The 19,813-nt window shown below is 32.4% G+C and overlaps 1 protein-coding gene across 1 annotated transcript in view; it reads right to left on the bottom strand.

The window, feature by feature from the left end:
- Nucleotides 1-19,813, bottom strand: part of LOC129224274 (long-chain-fatty-acid--CoA ligase 1-like) — a 103,959-nt gene that overhangs the window by 38,528 nt on the left and 45,618 nt on the right. The window contains exons 5-10 of the mRNA XM_054858702.1: nucleotides 14,993-15,092; nucleotides 9,279-9,451; nucleotides 4,199-4,231; nucleotides 4,039-4,090; nucleotides 542-615; nucleotides 333-404 (exon numbers count right to left, since the gene is read on the bottom strand). Coding sequence (XP_054714677.1) covers nucleotides 333-404; nucleotides 542-615; nucleotides 4,039-4,090; nucleotides 4,199-4,231; nucleotides 9,279-9,451; nucleotides 14,993-15,092 — 504 coding nt within the window. The remainder of the gene's footprint in view (nucleotides 1-332; nucleotides 405-541; nucleotides 616-4,038; nucleotides 4,091-4,198; nucleotides 4,232-9,278; nucleotides 9,452-14,992; nucleotides 15,093-19,813) is intronic.

Raw genomic sequence — 19,813 nt, 5'->3', positions numbered from 1 at the left:
TCAGTCAGAAATAGTCGCCTTTTTAGTCGCCAGTGGCAACCGTATATAAAAATATATTCTGAATATTAGTTTCAAAATTTGTGAAATGATCTTTATGTAACTCAAAAACCTGTATAACGTAAAACCTCTGGTCCCAAGCTTTGCGTTATAACGGTCTTCTACTGCACTTATACAAACTCCTTCCATTCTTTTCAGCTAGAATTATTTACCATTAAACTTCAATTAAAATACTTTCATTATTTTGAGGACATTCATTTATGGCAACTTCAAAAAAAAAAAAAAAAATGCAAATGATATCAAACACAATAATTAATGCTCATAATTTTTCTTACCTCATTGGCGATTTCATATATGTGAGCAGGAGGAAGATAAGATATAATTGTCCCACCATATAAACCTGCTTTCTGCAAAGAATAAAAACAGGACAACTATTAAATAACTTTGTCTTCTATTTTACACCTGAAATCCAAAGACAGTTCTTTGTTCTTTAAAATCCAATTTAAAAAGAACATTGTAAAAATGAAGGAAAAGGTCTACTCACACCATATCCCAAAACTAATGATGATACACATGTAATCATATTCCTATGGGTTAACATAACTCCTTTTGGAATTCCTGGAAGGTAATTTTCAATAACATTATTGATATCGGCCATACAGTTCCCATAACTGATTAACAAGCATAGTAATATCTTAAATAAAACATTTATAATGCTTTAAACTTTGAGGTGTGAATTTTAAGGCAGCTGTAACTGTGACCACATGTTGTCATTCTTGAAATTTATTGATGTACCTTGATCAAGGATGGGTACTTTTTTGTCTTTGTTAAAATAAATTTCTCAGTTAAAATGGCTTCAGAATATTGGAGGCTACTACAAACACATTGATGTGAGTTTCGCACCAATGTATTATCTAAATTGTCAATTCCAACGCATTTACGCACATTGAATGAAATAAAATGCAACATTTTTATGTTTACTAGTACTGGCTTACCAGTACTATACCAGTGCCATAAATTATGAAAGCTTTGAATCAATGCCGTGAATGCATAAGATTTTTACTACGCAAATTATAAATGGCAGATTAGGCCATTGAAAAAACTTAGAAAGTTTCAGGTTTCATATTACTGACTTAAACCATTGTTTTTCAAACCGAGGGCTATTAAAGTTGGAGCAAACTTAACCTAGCAGCATATGTATTGGTGTGATTAGGATCTGTGTAGCCTTCACAATGCTGCCAACTTAGTTTTGCCCACCTATAGTAAATCTTTGATGGGTTGAGACGGTGATGAGCAGTTTTGTTTTACTGGAAGGAATTTATTTTGAAACACATTTTAACTTGAAATACAGCTAAAGTTTCAAATAATAATTTTGGTTTGTGTATAAAATGATAATCAAACAGAAAAAACAATCTTTTTTAAATTCATTTTCTTCTATTTAAATTTCAAAATGTAGATAGCTGTCAAATCCTGCACATGGCAACTACTACAATGAAATCTTACTTAAATATAACAAAACTTTGCTATAAATACAGCAAAATTTCATTTTAACAACTATTGATTGATATAGGACAATTTTTTATAGATGTACCGAGTAGCACTTTGGCCGAATAGCCGAGTACTCAGCTTTTCACTACTCGGCCGAGTACCAAGTTACAGAGTACGGAGTACCAATTATGCTTTAAGAAGAACCACCGACACACACGTGATGAATTTTGAACTCATTTGGAATAGTAGTATAGACCTCCATGTCCATATTTAATAATTTTTAAAACAAAATTCCAGCTGAAATTTAATTATGCATAATTTAAAAGATTTTGTTTGTGTCAAAAATTAAAAAAAAAGTTACTTTTTACGTTAAAAATAAAAAAGTAAATAAATATGATAAAATTAAAACAAATTATACATCAATCTATTATAGTTCTAGTTCACCAAACATAAATAATCTTAAAAAGCTAATAAAACAACATTAAAAGCACAAATATGCAGGAACACTACAGACATTACAAGGAAAGTCTTTTTCAGTGCATAAAATATGAGCTAATGAGCCCGACAAAAAAATCCGACTTGTGTTGAATGTCTTTAAATCCATAAGCTCACATTTTGAGCATTGAAAAAGGCATTCCTTGTAACGCCAAAACAAGTGTCTGCAGCAAGGGCGTTCATATAGGGGGCAAGAGGGGGCTCCAGCCCCCCCCCCCTTTTGAAATTAGAACTTCTTTTCTTTCAGTACTTTTTTCTTTGCAAAAATGTAAAAACATTTCTTCTCCAGCAATTAATGAATAAGTTATTAAAAATGCCAAATTTTAATAACTCTAATCTGTACTGAAATCGGTTTCTATGGGGAAAACATCCTGTTAAACCATGGGGAAAATACCGGGTGGCCCAGCGGGTAATGTTTGAAACAAATGAAAATATATAAACAAACAAGAGACATGAGAAGAATTTAATGACGTATATTGAAAGGACATATTGGGCTATTAATGATATAGAGGTTTGAAGTGACCTCCATCTTTAACAAGGACAGCAGTTAGGCGGTTATGGAATCCAACCATTACTCGTTAGTAGGCCTCACTGTCAATCGTCTCGATAGCAGTTGAAATGGCGGTTTTCAGTTCTGGAAGGTTCGTAGGACATGTCTGCCACACTTCGCTCTTCAAATAACCCCCATAGGTAGTAGTCGCAGGGGTTCAGATCTGGTGAATATGGGGGCTATTCGATACAATTTTTGGAAGTGCAATGGGTAATCCAACCCAATGATTCAATTGCTAAAATGCTCATTGAGCATCTCGAAAACATCCGCGGTACGATGTGGTCTTGCTTCATCCTGCGTAAACAAAGACCTTGGACCAAGTCATTACCATGAAGAAAAGCGACACATTTTCATCACATCTGCCCATTGGTAGCACAATAAATATGTGAACTTCTGTCGAATATTTGTTCATTTTTACTAACGAGAATCACACGCTAAAGCGCACCGCACACTGAAGGAACATCACATTTACAATTGCCCACTCAACAGAGCATGCGCACCAAGTCTGGCTTCACTCACGTGCACCTAGCGCCATCTATTGGACTTTATTTCAAACATTACCCGCTGGGCCACCCGATATCTGAGTCCCCCCTTAAAATTTTGCGTATGGGTGCCCTTGGTCTGCAGTGTTCCTGCACATTTGTGCTTTTCACGTTATTTTATTTGCTTTTATTTTTTACGCAAAGGTATTTTTATATTTTTTATAAATAATTTTTGTTTGTAGCGAAAATCCATTTAATAATATAAAAATTTCATATTTTCTATACTTACTTTTTTTGCCCCATTTTCAATAAATAAGGTTTATTAACTTTGGATACAATAAAATAATTTCTCTATTGACTCTAATGAAGCATAACAAACTTCATTAATTCTCAAAATTTAAATTTGAATTGTAAATGATTGCAGTATATTATATGCTTGCACTATTTTATTGATTGTAAAATCTGTCTTGAACAATATTCAATTTTTTACAACTACTCGGTATTGGCCAAGTATCTGATCAAAATTTGGCCGAGTACCGAGTAGTTACCGAGTACTCGGTACGTCTCTACAATTTTTTAAAAATAAGTTTTTAAGTAACTATAAAAAAAATAACTCATTTAAATTGTGCTCATTTTTAAGTGCACTTTAACATTTTTTTTTTTTTGAAACAACAAGAGACAACAACTTCAACCGAGAGGAAATTTAAAAATAATGGTTATTTTGTCCTGATTTTGTAATTATAAAAAAGAAAAAATTAGTATTTGTATAAAAATTCAGCACACCAGGAATGGTGTACCTTGCTACATACCGAGTTTGAACAGTAAGTGGCAGTGTTTAAAAAATTTCAGCAAATCCTATACAAACACAAAACATAACCAAGAAATGCATTAATGGCGTTTCTAGCACAGGCCTCACCTTGGGCAGCAATCGGCCTGTTGTGATGCTACTGGGATACATCCAATAAGTTTTTAATTACTAGAGCTTTACTTTCAACAGATCAATAAGGTTTACAAAATAATTTGTACCTGTAGTTCCACTTGTGTAAGGAATGCAGAACAAATCATCTGGTCCAGGTAGCTTTAAAAATAAGTTCTAGTTTTAATGACAATAAAGATAAGTACTAATTAAGATAAATTTAACAAAATAATAAAATAAATATGAAATTTCAAAAAAAAAAGACATTACCACCAAATCATGTCTGTTATTTTTGCCCAATGCCTGAAAAACAAAAGCATTTATGCAAAGTTTTAAAATTGACTGCAACAATAGTTTTTTTTTTTTAACTCTTGTTTTAACTACATTATGTTACACTGTTAATACATTAAAACCTCAATAAGTAGTCAACCAGTTAAGTAGTGATTCCGTTTAAGTCGTTGTTTTCCTTTGGTCCTGACAAGGCCTCATTCACAATGGAAATTGGTACTCCTTAACTGGTCACCAAATTTAATTTTACCCGGTTAAGTAGTCACTCAAAAATTGTTTTCTAAAATTTTCGTTTCTTATTGGATCTTAGAAAATAGTGTCAGGCTTAGTTGAAATGCCGGGTGATTTTTCCTTCAAATCTCGCTCCTTGCTTCTGGTCAGTCAAAGCATGCTTCTTGCTGTGACTCTAGTAGTGCTGAGAATATGAATCTAACTCAATTCAGCAAGACAGACAAAATCTAATGCCTGGAGAAAGTTTGTCAATACTTAACATCTGTTCAATGTACAACAGAAGCGGAATTTAAAGCTTGAAGCATGTCAGAAGAGAGAGTTATTGTTTTCCTCACTGAATTCTACAGCTATTCATGAAAATATTTATAAGGTGTTTTTTTTTCTTCTTTAATTTCCCACTCCACATAAGTAGTCACTCCCCACATATGGTCAAAAATTTTTGGGCCCGTAAGTGACGACTTAATGAGGTTTTACTGTAATAATAAGACACAAACATTTTTAAGAATTCATGCAGACTGAAATTATTGAGTTCAAGAATTAAGGGTTGTTTATATAAAAATAAATCAGATGAAACTAGCAAGAAGTATAGGGGAGTCGTGGGGGGGGGGGGCAGATCGGCAACTGCTCCTCACTTTCAAAAGTAAAGATGCCTTGCCTTATTTTTCTAAGTTCAATATTAACTATCGATCGAAAAGTGATAAAATTGATCAATTTGTACTTTAAAAAAAGAAAAAATGACTAAACAGGTGTGTGTTTAACATTTTTCTGATGTTATTTATTTTATAAAAACGAAAATGAAGCTTTGAATTGGAAGGAGGAAGTCTACTGTGGCCGATTTTTGAGAGTATCATTTAATTGTTAACAGCATTAAAACTCAATGTCCCCGGTCCCATTTTAAAAAGAGGTCAGATTTAGGTGCACCACTTACCAGAGACGTACCAACTACTCGGTAACTTCTCGGTACTCGGCCTACTCTGCCAATTTGTTGAGTACTCGGTACTTGGCCAATACCGAGTAGTTGCAAAAAAATTAATATTGCTCAAGACAGATTTTACAATCAATAAAAAAGTGCAAGCATATAATATACTGCAATCATTTACAATTCAAATTTAAATTTTGAGAATTAATGAAGTTTGTTATGCTTCAATAGAGTCAATAGAGAAATAATTTTATTGTATCCAAAGTTAATAAAATTTATTTATTATAAATGAGGCAAAAAAAGTAGAAAATATGAAATTTTTATATTATTAAATGGATTTTCGCTACAAACAAAAATTATTTATTAGAAATATAAAAGTACTTTTGCTTAAAAAATAAAAGCAAATAAAACATTAAAAGCACAAATGTGCAGGAACACTGAAGACACTTGTTTTGGCATTACAAGGAATGCCTTTTTCAATGCACAAAATGTGAGCTTGTGGATTTAAAGACATCCAACAAAAGTCGGATTATTTTTTGTTGTGTGTTACATTCAGTAGTTCACATTTTATGCACTGAAAAAGACATTACCTTGTAATGCAGAAACACGTGTCTGTAGCTTTCCTGTGCATTTGTGCTTTTAATGTTGTTTTATTAGCTTTTAAAAATTATTTATATTTGGTGGACTAGAAAAAACTATAATAGATTTATATACTTTGTTTTAATTCTATCATACCTTTTATTTACTTGTTTATTTTTAATTTTAAAAATAACTTTTTTGTAAAATTTTTGACACAAAATTTTTTTTTTAATAATGCATAGTTAAATTTCTGCTGGAATTTTATTTTAAAAACTATTACATGGACATGGAGGTCTATAGTACTATTCCAATGTGTTCAAAATTCATCCTGTGTGTGTTAGTGGTTTTTCTTAAAACATAATTAGTACTTGGTAACTCGGTACTCGGCCAAGTAGTGAAATTCCGAGTACTCGGCTACTCGGTACGTCTCTACCACTTACCTAACCTGCAACCCCACCACCACTTTTTTGGTGCACCAGCCACCTATAACAAAACGTAAATCACATATTTGCATGAAACATGACATTACCCCCCTATTAAAGTGTTTAAGAGGGAGGGGTCCCACTTACCCCGTAAATTTCCGCTATAAGGGTAAGTGGGTCCCCTCACCACGAGGTAAGTGGCTCCCCCGATAATAATGAGGATTTCAAAACCAAAAGAAACTCTGATTAAATATTTGTATTAGTGAAATACAAGACAATTATGATGACCAAGTAGGAATTGATAGTTCAGCTACAAGAACTGCGAAAGCTGGTGATTATGTATGTTAAAATTATATCAAAATAAAACATAAAATATTATGTAGTTCTAATGTTGGAAGTTGATGATACAAATTAAAAAAAAAAAAATGCTGTTGCAAGAACAAATAGAAATGGTGAGTTTTTATTGGCCTGGTGCAGAGGATGTTTGAATTATTATTGAGGATGAAGTCTAGTACGATGATAGTTTTTCCTTAGCACACTTTAAACAGATGCAGCCATTTAGTGTTTACAATTTCTTTTTCAGCTTATAGTTTAGGTTAATTTACCAAAATTGACCTTAATTAACTGTGCTGCCTTTATTGAACACACCTTTATATACACCGCCAGCTCAGTCATTTTCAGCCGAGGACTGCAGTTTCGAGCTTATTAGCACCCATCAGCCCGGCATAGGAAAGTGACTGAGCTGGAGAAACGAAGCTGCAGTCCTTGGCTGGAAATGACTGAGCTGGCGGTGTATTTCATGTATTTCTGCTTTAGCCCTGGCTATTGGGCGGTAATTTACTGAATATACCATGCCTTGCCTTCAATATTCGAGTTGAACCGAAACATTGTTTGGGTCACTCGGCTGGTCTGCGCTAATTCTATATTAGCTACCAGTTTGTTTGGCACTCTTGGCTTCCTTAAGATGTTTTCCACCTCCAGCTCAGTCACTTTCCTATGCCGGGCTGATGAGTGCTAATAAGCACGAAACTGCAGTCCTCGGCTGTAAATGACTGAGCTGGCGGTGCATTTCTGCTTTAGCCCTGCCTATTGGGCGATAATTTACTGAATACACCTTTATATGTTAAAAGTAAAATGTGTACCTATAGGCTTTCAATAAATTTCACTGATGCAATTGTTTTGTTTTCTGTTTAAAAATTTTCTGTCATACAGATTTAAAAGATAGTAAATATCTCGTAAATAGATGTGTTTACAAAAAAATAATTCATACTAAAGATTCACATATCTTATCAAGTAAAAACTTCTAACCCCCCTTTTTTAGATATGCTTGATTTAAATTTAAATAAAAGGGCAGTTACCCACTTAACCCTTATTATGGGGTAAGTGAGACATCCATCTGATTTTTTTTAATACAGCCGTTGAGAATATTTAAAGCTTTATTCTAGACAATAATAATGAACTTTTGTTTATTATTAATGTCCAAGATAAAATAAGACATTAAGTTTAAATTATTTTGTTTCAAAACTTTTGTATTAAGTTTCAAAAACAAACTCAAAACTTCTCAAAAGGAGTACCACTCACCCCAACCAACTCCTTCCACCTAATTGTATACTGTAGGCCCCACTTAATCGAATATCGTTGGTTCCAAGAAATATTATTCGATAAAGGGGGGTATCTGATTAAGCGAGGAAATGTTTTTTACCTTTGTAAATTGAAAACATTTGTCTTAAAACGTAATACTATTAATAAATCAATAGCTATATAAAGGAAATACTTAATGTTATTGCTAAAAAGTTTTTGAAATAAGCTAAATAAACAACAAAATAATTCAATAGTTTGTACAAAACATTGCAAGTACGTATGGAAATTGTAAAAAATAACTTACAACTTGAGTTATGATATCTTTGTTTTGGCACCTTTCTCCAGAACGTTTTCTTTTTTTTTTTGAAAAATTCCAAAGGTCTTTTGGGAACACTTTTATGACTCCCCCCCCCCCCCCTTTCGCAACTTTTGTATAAGGTTTCAAAAATGAACTAATTGTTTTTGGTTAATTTAAACAATAATATCTTATGAGTAAATACGTAAAATTTTGAAGTGATTACAAAAGAAATATCTCTTTTAAATCTGTATTAAAATCCTATCTTTTTTCTTTCTATTAAAATCCTTAAAATTCATGTACTTAAATGGATTTTTAATTTTTTAAGTAAAATTTATTTAAAAATGAGCTGTTTATTCTGAAAGAGTTACGATTCCACTTTTAAAAGAAATGCAGATAATTGTAGACAAAATTTAGAATGATCTTTATATCTGAAAATTTTTTGACGATCCTTATATTTGGGAGATGGCAGTTTTAGCTCCTCTTTAATAAAACTGATTATTAAAATGCCTCACCTTTAACAACTTGCAATAACAAAAAATGAAATTGTCCCACATTCTAAATAAACAGCTCAAATGTTTCGCTTCAGACGGTTTTATCTTTAAAAAACATATAGCAGTTTTAAGTCATTAGATTTTAAAACTCACTGACTTTTTGCTTGTCTTATAGTAATTTATTTTTATGACGATGCTATACATTAAATGTCTAAAACTCGTGTTCTGCTTTTAATTTTTTCAAACTTGAAAATTTAACACTTAAAAATTTCTCTTTTGGAAAGTCTATTTTTTTGTTAAAATAAATAAACAAAATAATATTAAATAATAATATTTATTATACTGTAATAATAAATTATAGTTAACAAATGGAGAAATAATGGTGCTGTAAAATATATTTTTATGACAAAGAGAACAATTTTATAGATTAAACTATGAAAATGGTGAATAAATAATAATAGGAAAACAAAAAAGAGAAACATAATATAATTCGCTATGAAAAAATATCAATTGAATAATATTAGCAAAAAAAAATATGTACTTCAAGTTCATCGAAAGTCATCAAGGTTATTTTCGCATGTTCAGCAGTTTGGATAACTTCTTGGGAGGGCTTTTCCATCATTATAATTGTATGCAAAGATGGAACTTCAGATATCTTCCTTAAGATATTCAAAGCATTATTACAATTGTTGACAATAACTATAGGTAAGTTACCTGGAAAAGAACTAAGATTATAAATTATAAATGCCAACATTTTCAACAGTTATGTTTCACAAAGTATTTATAAAACAATCCTTCACTAATACATAATTTCAGCTGTAAATGTCTCACTCAATCATAGACAAAATCCATTCTGCAAGTTACAAAGAAATGGACACTTTATTGACACTTTTTTATATGGATATTTGAAAAGATAGTGTGAATAATGAATAAGTAATTTCATTTCAGATATAAAATGCCAATTCTAAATGATAAACAGTGTATGAATGAATACTTAGAAGAAGACTGAGAAGCTGTTTCATATGAAGTAGTAACTACAGATATCGTTTTAGCATTTCTAAATAATGGTGACATAAAAAAGCATCTTAGAAACAAAGCGAACATTTTTTTGGATGGCAATGGAAACTATGGAAATTGTATTGAAAATAAATAAACAAACAAATAAGTTGCCTGATAACAAATTTTGTCAAGTCTACTTATTGACAAAAAGAGCAACCACATCTAATGAGCAAAAGTTTTAATAAAATGTAGCTCATTTACAGAAATAAAATCAACTGGTACGCAATGCAGGTCCTTTTTTTTTTCAAAACATTTAATTTGCTAATACACAATGTGATGCAACATCAAACTAATAAATGTGCCGTTCATTGGAAAAGTGGTGTATCTTCATATTTTAAAAATACATTTTTGTTTGCTAAATGATATCTCATTTAGTAACCCTCTTTTAGTATAAAAGTGAAACAGCTCACTTTCCAAAGATAAATGCCTAATGACAAATAGTACAGTAAAACCTGTAAAGTTGACCACCTTTGTAAGTTGACCACCTGTCTATGCTGACCGCTTTTGTCAGGAACGGAATTAGTCATATCTTGTAAAATGAAGGAAAACCTCTGTAACTTGACCACCTTTCTATCTTGACCACCTGTCTATCTTGACCACTAATGTACCCCAAATTTGGTTTGGAGTATTGTAAAAAACCCTTTGTAAGTTGACCACCTTTCTATCTTGACCACCTGTCTATCTTGACCACTAATGTACCCCAAATTTGGTTTGGAGTATTGTAAAAAACCCTTTGTAAGTTGACCACTTAATTTATTTTTTAAAACTTAATTTAGCAAATTATTTTATTTTATTATTATTTTTCTTATATCTTTCCAAGAATATTTTTGATGCCAGACCAGCATTTACCAACTAAATAAAACAGCAGCATAACTAAACCTCCTTGTAAGTTTAACCCCCACATTGAAAAACTACTAAAAACCCTTTTATTCTAAAAAATTGCTTTTCTTTTGTTGTTCTATTTGAGATTACCTTTTGTACTCTCTGGTCAATGAAAACATGTGTCAGTAGAAAAGTTCAAAGTATTTTTTCCCAGATTAAAATTAATTGAAAGGGAGAAATCCAGAGAAAATTAGCTGACACATATGGAATTTCCAAAACTAGTGTCTAATAAGTGCACCAAATTTCAATAAGGAGTTATTTTGTTGAAAAGTAGATCATCATGGTTATAAATGTATTAAATGTATATGAGAAAAAAGGGAAAAATTTGTTATTTTTGATTAGCTATGAATTTTTAAGAACTATTAATATCAAACAACTTTTTATAAACAATGATTTTTTTTATCAATTTACTGAAATTTTAAATTTACATGACACATTCATTCTGAGAAAATAACGTACTAAAATATTTGAATAACATTTTAAATTATTGTTTCAAAGTAGTGTTAAGCAATGAAAGTGAGTTGAACGGAAAGAGTAAGTGTCAATTAGTCAAAAAATGAATACATGGTGCAAGAAATGACAAAAAAAAATCATTACCCCCTTTATAAGTTGACCACCAAAGTACTGCACCGCAAGTGGTCAACTTACACAGGTTTCACTGTAGTTTAAAACTTGTACTTTTTTTCCCTAAGGAAAAATTCACAGAGGGCTTATATAATAAGGCATGGTAAAATCATTCACAAGGAAATAAACCACTTTAACAATGAACAACACAAACTCAACTTGGATAGGAAAACTTGCAATCAAAAATGCATACATACGTTCTAGAGTCTGAAGGAAATAATAAAAATGTAGAACAAATATAAAGAAAGAAAACTTTTCTGTTATTTGTCTCAAACATCACACAACACTATTGAGTTTTAATATGTGGTATATGAAGTGAATGTGTTAATCTAGAGGTACAGGTTTGGTGGAAAACAGCACTTAACAAAAGGGTTATTACAACATGAATTTTTAATATTACGATTGTTTTTATTAAAATCATAATAATCACAGCAAAATGTTATTATCCCAGAGAACTAGCTGGAAAAGGGCTCAAAATGGTCGAACGTGATAGCCTGTACCGTAAATGCTGAAGTTAATAGTGTGAAACGGAATAAATATTGTAAGTAATTTATTGAAACACTTAACACACATCTTAGTAATCGTCCAAACATGATTAGTCCAAAACATGTGCCTACTATATTCATTGCTAATTTCTGTACCTCAGAGCCAGAGAAAAGTGATAATTTTAGAGTAGAGAGGAAAAACTTTTTTCTGGCCCATGCAAACAATGGGACATGCGCTTTTTTAACCTTGGTAAAAAATTGAAAAGGATTTTTTTAAAAAGAAATACGTTCCCATGGTTCGATACTGAATAGGCTTCTACATACAATGCATTAATAAAGAGAAAATCGAAATTTTTGGACTTACGTCTTCCTGGCTCTGAGGAACAGATTTGTTTCCCTGGTTGAACATGCTCAATTGACTTTCATTGAGATTTTTTTTTTTTTTTGAACATCACGATTGCTAATTGTTTTCATTTGACTGTCCTTGATGTTTGGTTCCTTTTTCAACCCCACCGCCCTCTGCAGGCACGACTCCTCTCGGTAGCCGCTGTTCCTGGTCGGTGGCGTCCATGTCCTACACACTTGCACGCTCATACACACTAACACACATCCGCACACACGCCTTTACACACATACACATACGTCAACGTGCATACACACAGGTCTATGCACACACACAAGCCTACACATACACAACTATGCACACCTAACCGCCTAAGAGGTGGGACAGGAACCGTTTCTAGAAACGAGTTGGGTAGTAACCAAAATGAGTAGGGTCCTGTCGCAACTCGTGATTGCAAAAAACATAATTTGAATTCAAAATTTCAGAATTCAAATTAATTTTTAAAATATGAAATTTTTTTCTAAACACTGTTTTTCAGCCCCTACCAGAGGAACTAGTACTATCTATTGCTCCAAAACAGAAGGGAGGTTCCCCTATTACTTGACTGGTTATTGCTAAATTTTTACTTGTGGCATTTATATCCTTTTGCTTCACTGTCTCATTTGTACAATTCATATAATTATAATCTTTATAATTTGCATCAAATGCATTATATTTTTTTCATAAAGCACTGCATTAGCAAAAAAATCATAAAAAACACAAACAAAACTTGTGGTACTCTCCTCAATTTCAATGGATGAAGAGAAACTTAATCTATTTGTTGGAAGAGTTATCATACTCCTCATTTATATTATTTACAGTCAATCATAACAATAATAGTCGATTAATATTCAAAGATTTAACTCTTGAAATTTGAATACTTTAAATACCACTTTAGCATGTAAATAAGAAACAGTTAATACAATAAAATAATTACAGTGTCAATGTAGAAAGAGCACTAACAGAGAATTTGAACATATGCCAGGAACATCATAAAAAATATAATTGCATAAATGTACTTCCTCTGTCGGTGACTAAAGCAAGGAAGCATTCAATCAGATTAGCTTGCGAAACAGTTATTTTAATTGGTATTAAGCTACCGAAGATCAAACAGCATTTCTATAAAAGTTTTCATATAATTGAAGCTAATAATATAGCTGCTAAGTAATATGGACAGTGTTATGTTTCACACATAACTAGTTTAACCTATAAAATTCTACATTTTATGTCAAAAAACTACAATGCCATATTCTGCCTTCTTGTTCGGGGGAGAAAAAAAACTAAAAAAGTTCTTCAAAGTAAAAAAGCACAAAATTTTGTATTTGAAAATGAACTATACATTTCAACCATTTTTAAAACAATAAAGCTGCAAATCAAAAAACAAAAGTAGTTTTATTAGTACATGAAATTATAGATAAATATGTTCTAATGTATCTCTTGAAATGTAACACAATAATGTGCCATAAAAAAGAATGTATTTTAAATTAACTAATATCTTAAATATTACATTACTATATCTAACAAGAAATATTATTTCATTTTGTTACAACTTTAGCCTCTAATTACTTTTCCTTTCTTATACTTCTGAATTCAACGTCATTCTGAAGCAGTCCAACTTTAAAAATTAGGATTTGATTCTCCTTTGTCAGATAATAATTATATTTTCCCACAACCTGTGTTTAAGCAGTAGTGTCGAGGATGACAAGCTTTAGCAATAATTTTTTCGCCTCTTGGTGTTTCTGAGCTGCAGTAGTGAATTAAAAGTCTTCAAAAGTTGTGCTTATATATTTCCCTCCCTAAACATAATTAGTATTGTCGAGATAGTTTTGTTTCCTAAATCTATAGAAAGCAAAAAACATGACATTCAAATCTGAAGAGTGGTTCTACAATTTAATTCCTTCTTATCAAAGGAATGTTTGAAAAAAATCAATACAGTTGACGCTCGTTATATCGACAACTGCTGTCCAAACCGGAATCAGGAATCAGTCGCTATATAACAGGAGGTCATTACAATGAATTGCATGTTATTTACTGTTTGTTTTCTTTAGCCGAGAGCTAGCACCGCGATTTGCGCATGCTTCAGGTCCGCTCTGATTTTATCAAAATAGGGAGGGAAACCCGGAAGTAAAAGGTGTAAAAAAAGGTGTTCAGCAGTTCTTTCAATGTAGCGTCGAAAAAGACAGAGATAGCAAGGGCGAGCGGAAAGTGCCCATTCTCAACCTATCGCTCTTTTTTGAAAATCTGTCTTTTATCTGTCCTGAGTGGTAGTCTTTGCTTTCGAGAACGGACAGTAGTCATTTTTTTAAAAAAATGCACGAATAATTTTTCATAGTTATACTTTGTTTTGAAAGATAATCAAGAAACAAACAAAATTATTATAAAAAATTTCGTTAGTTTCTTTCTCTTTTTAAAAATTTATGCGGCAATCATAGAAGCTTTCCGCTTTTCAGACTTTTTCAATTTGTAATGTCTATCATTTGTGACCGGTTTTCATCACTTCTTTGACTCTGTACTAAAAAATAATTTACCTTTAGAATTAAAATTAGTGTTAAAATATTAGTTTTCGAATAGTTAGTCCTGGGGACAATACAAAATTTGAAACTTAGTTTTGTATTTTATCTTGGAATGAACGATTCAGTTCGGCGCTCTAATGGACAGTACAATAACATTGCATCTATGAAATTGGAAACGGGTCATCGGTCACTATAACAGAAGGGACGAAGTAATAGGAGGTCATTCTATTGAGCTTTGACAATATGCTGTTACTTATCATAAAAAAATTCAGATTTCCCAATCAATAGAAATGCAAAACATAAGCATTACCTTGTTGAATGATGAAAATAACAGCTTGCTGTCCAAGAGTTTCATAAAGTGGAACTAATATAATGGAGTAACCAGCACATGCATAAAGTGTTAAAATGAACTGCAATTTTGAATATATATAAATTAATTTCTCACTTGACAAAAAATTAACACACATTATTTACCAATATTATACTATTAGGATATCATTATTTTTTTTATATAGAATTGAGATCTAAAAGTTGTTTTCCTTTTTTAAATGTTATTCTAACATTAAAACTTAATATAATATGTAAGTCATTCATATGTTAATACAAACATTAAGTTAAAAAAAATAATAAGAAGAAAATGTACAATGATATGCTTCTTTCTATACATTAAATCTTAGCTTTGTATAAATTTAAAATACGCAAAACTTAAATATGATAGGATGAGAATGGAATTTGGCTCCCCTAAATTTTTCCAGCTGCATCCGGGAAGTTTACCGCATAAACCGGGAAATTTACCGCATAGACGTAAGAAACAGTCATAGTCCTTTGTCCCTCCTTCATTACATCTATCCGACACAAATGTTTCTTTATTCAAAAATCTATAATAGCAAAGTACTAATTCTTCTAATCACTCATAATTATTGCTTTAAATATATCATACAGAAGAATACAATAAACACTATTAAAAGTGAAATGTTGATATGAGGAAAATTGAAGAAAAGAAACAAAAGATAAGATATGCAGATATTGGATCAAAAACTTTTTGGTCATCCAATAACATGAATGAAAGTGTATGATTTGATCATTGATTCAACTTGACATCTATCAATTTTGAAAATGGATTTGAAAGCATAAACGCAAGTCATTGGTGACAAACATTTACCTTTTAGCAAACAAATATCGAAATACTTTAAATGAATACAACAAGCTAGAATAAACTAAATATGATGTAACGTTCAATTTTTGAACAACCATTTTTTGGTTTAAATAACTACATTATTTAGAAATGATTACTTTATCTTTGAAGTCTTTCATATGCAAAGGTGGATCCAGTTTCAAGTTTTGGAGGATTGATTATCAAAACATGATGGCAGAAATTGGAAAGTAGAGGAGGTGTGATAAATGTAATATTCAGGCATAAGCGAAGGCTTTACTATCTTCGGTCACTTCAAAGAGGAGAAGGGGGCAACCCCGCATAATGCCTCTCCTTTCTTTCATGTATTAGCAGCAAACATTGAAATAAAATTCATACTACTAAATAAAAACAAACCTCAAGCACTAGAGTCAACTCCATGAGGTTTGAGGGAACTCAGGCCCTCCCCAATAATTTGTGTGTTGGTATGTCTTTTTCGTGAGGAAGTGGCCAGTGCTTTACTTTAAGAGTTTTTTTTTTTTTTTGCTTGAGTGTCAATGAGAATTGTTAAGTTTTTAGGAATTTGTAGGCATTTGTAAAATTCTATATATCAATGCAAAGACCCTAGTTAATTTACTAAAAGATGCTCTTGTACACCTAGAATTGTCTTTTCTGGATCTAAGAGGACTGCTTAGAGTATGTTGCGTGAAATATATGAGGGAAAGTTCGTTGGACTTCAAAAGTTGGTTTTGAACTAAGAGCCACAAGCAATATTATCCACTGCACAGCTCTCCACAAAATAGTACAGTAAAAAAAAATCCCTTAAGACAAGGGACATGGTCTAATTCACGGTTTCTTAATTTCTTTGATCAGTGGAACCCTTTAGATGCTCACTTTTTCATGGAACCCATAGTTTTTTGTCAATAGTTTGCAGTGTCATAGTAAAGGTTCTGTTTGAAAGGTAGCCCATGGTAATTATTGTTAACTGCTAAATATTATTTATTTTTATAAAACACCAAAACATTCCCAGGGTTGCCAACTTTCAGACAGGCTCAAGAGGAGCACTTTTCCGCAGATCCAAGATTCCAGTATTGCGAGCGAGAAAATTGCATATCAGCGACTTTGTGATAAACTAATAATTTGTAATGGCAACACTAAGTGTTATTATGGATTTTAAATGAAACATATTATTAAAAAATTATTTCCATCTATTTTTTATTACCAGCACTTCTGTTACATTTAGCAAATACAATATACAAACAATAAATGACTATTGAAATTAGTTATTACTCAAATACAGTCAACTTCAAATAAAAATTAATTTAAAATGTCATGGGAAAAGAACATCAAATGAGTAACAGAAGTTAAAATGACAGTACCTAGATTAGGCTTTTTGCAGCAACATTACAGTTGCTTTCTTTGCTTTAACGAGTTCCTCTTTAGTAAATTCTTTTTGATAACAAAGTGTTCTTTTAGACATTAATTTTGACTTTTCGATAACTATCGATTCAAAGGTTGACACACTTAAATTAGCCCGAAATTCATTTTGATTCTTCCTAACTAAGCTGAACACACGCTCACAAGCTGCATTGCTATGAGGAATTAACAAAATTCTTCGCATCAAAGTGGGTAACACTTCATATTTGACACAGCCTCGATGATCTTTGAGCTGGCTAATTAGAAACCAAGCCTGATCCGTCCTGTCACAATTGAGAATATCATTTGAAAATTCATCAATTTGATAGAGCGAAAATTCACTTTCAATTTCACCCTTTTGAGCATCGGTAAAATCCTCACAAAACAGTTGAATAAAATAGTCCACTGAACAGAAAGACTTTTCTAATCTCATGTTGACATCAGCAACTTCAGCATGCAGTAATGTATTGTCCTCTAAAGGAAATTTATCAACTATGTACTGACAGGCTACGGCGTAAAAGTCTCTAACATTTTGGTAGAACTCTGATTTATCATTTAGAGATACAAGTCTGATCAGTTAGATGTTGTCTAGTTTTACTGCCAATTACTAGATCTTCATCACACTTCTGTCGTTTTTTGCTCGAGAACTTCAATTTAAGGATTGAGTCGGCCTCCTTAACAGCAACTGGGGAAATAAAATTTGCTATAAGCTTTGTCAAGAAAGCAAGTAACTCCCGACGTAATCGGTGGATGAGTGGTGCCTCGGTCTGCAGCAGAACATTTGGACCTGTAAACACAGGTAAAGTATTCTGCAGAAATAGCAAATACAACTTTGTTGCAGAATTTCTGAACATTTTTCTTATTTTTTTACACTTTTCAGATGGATTTTCACCTTCACTCTCAAAAAAAAGAGTAAGCGATTCCCATTGCTCCAAAAATCTTGTGATCACATCCAACATGGACAACCATCTTGTCGAAACATACTTTAAAATTTTATGTTCTTCAAGCTCACATAATTGTTGGCACAATTTGAAGAATTCGACCCGCTTTGCACTTTTTTTGAAGTAGTAAAATGTATCAACTAAAAAGTCTTCAACATTCATGCTCAATGCTTTGGCACTTGTTTTAGCAGCTAAATGTAGGAGGTGGCAAGAGCACCTACTGACAAATATTTTAGGATTTTTCTCCAACAAAAATTTTGTAAAGCCTTTATTTTTACCAATCATTGCATTAGCATTATCACATGAAAATGCAACACAATTCGACCACGGTATTGATCGCTTTGAGAGTTCTTCGTCCAGTAAATTGAACATATTTTTACCTGTTGAATCCCCCTCTAACTTTGGAAGGCTTAACAAACGTGTAGAGATAGTTCCATTATCGTTGAAAATCACCACAACTGGAAATATTTTCTCTAAAGATGCAGAATTGCTTGCATCAGTTCCTAATGCAAATTTGCAATGTTTTAGAGATTCTGATAGTTCCTGAGAAGTGTTGCTTGCTAAGCACTTGATGATAGCAGTTGTTTTAGTTCTGGCACATCCGTATTTTTTTGCCACTTCCGAATCTGGGAACATTTTTCTAAATAAAGGTTTTGCATGATCGGATGCGGCTATAGGCAAGTTGTGCTCCAAAAGGAAATTAGTAAATAAAAGTTCTGCCCTAATTGTATTATCATCATTTGATGACACAGCAAACGAAGAACTCAAAGTTTTATTAGTTTTTAATAACTGCACTTTTTCTTTATGGCGTTGACTATCAACATGGCGCTTGCAGTCCGATTGTCCACCATGTGCAATACTGAAATCAAAATCGCACGTCATACAATAAGCATGTTTTTCTGACTTTCGCGATTTTTTTAAAATTGGAAACAGTTTTGTGTAATCTTCTTTGAAAACTTGGCTATGCGGCCTCTTTGGGGGCAGGATTATTAATCACAATCAAAAAATCGGTAAGAAAAATTCAGCAAGCACAAGTTCACTATCAACACCAAACCACAACATTCAAAGTTGAGAACACCAATAATTGCACCCGTTGCCAAACACGAAAGTCTGTAGCACAGAAAATTAATCTGCAAGCGCGAGGAGACTCAAACGGTACTTGTGTTAGAAATAGAATTTCTACAAATATCTCTACACTTACTTTTGCCCAGGTAACTGAACTTCACGATAATCAACCGACGCCTGTTCGGACCAACGATCCGAGTGAATCGGAAGTGAGTGATCGGATCGGAAGGGTGACGTAACAGACTCCCGCCATTGGCTTAGCAGGGAGGCGTCTCTGCCACTTGGTGCATTCTCATTGGTTGCGTGGACGTAAGGGCATTGATGTGAATAATGATGAGGACAGACTATTTAATAGCGAACGGAGTTGAGATTCGCTCTCTCTTTTTTAAGACTCGTTCGGTGATGTCTGTCCTGTAAAAGGTAGCTAGGGTAGAGCTCGTATTGTTCGGCGGATTGCCGACTGTGCTTGGCTGATCGTAGTAATAGATTAGCGAGCCGTATTAGGATGAGCTTAACTAACTTGCTGGTCATATTTAATTAATCTTTTTTTACCTTTGGCTTCAGTTATGTTTATACA

The sequence above is a fragment of the Uloborus diversus genome, chromosome 6 (assembly GCF_026930045.1).
Source record: "Uloborus diversus isolate 005 chromosome 6, Udiv.v.3.1, whole genome shotgun sequence".
Lineage (NCBI taxonomy): Eukaryota > Metazoa > Arthropoda > Arachnida > Araneae > Uloboridae > Uloborus > Uloborus diversus.
The sequence above is the reverse complement of the archived record's forward strand: the minus strand, read 5'-3'. Positions and strand labels throughout refer to the sequence as shown.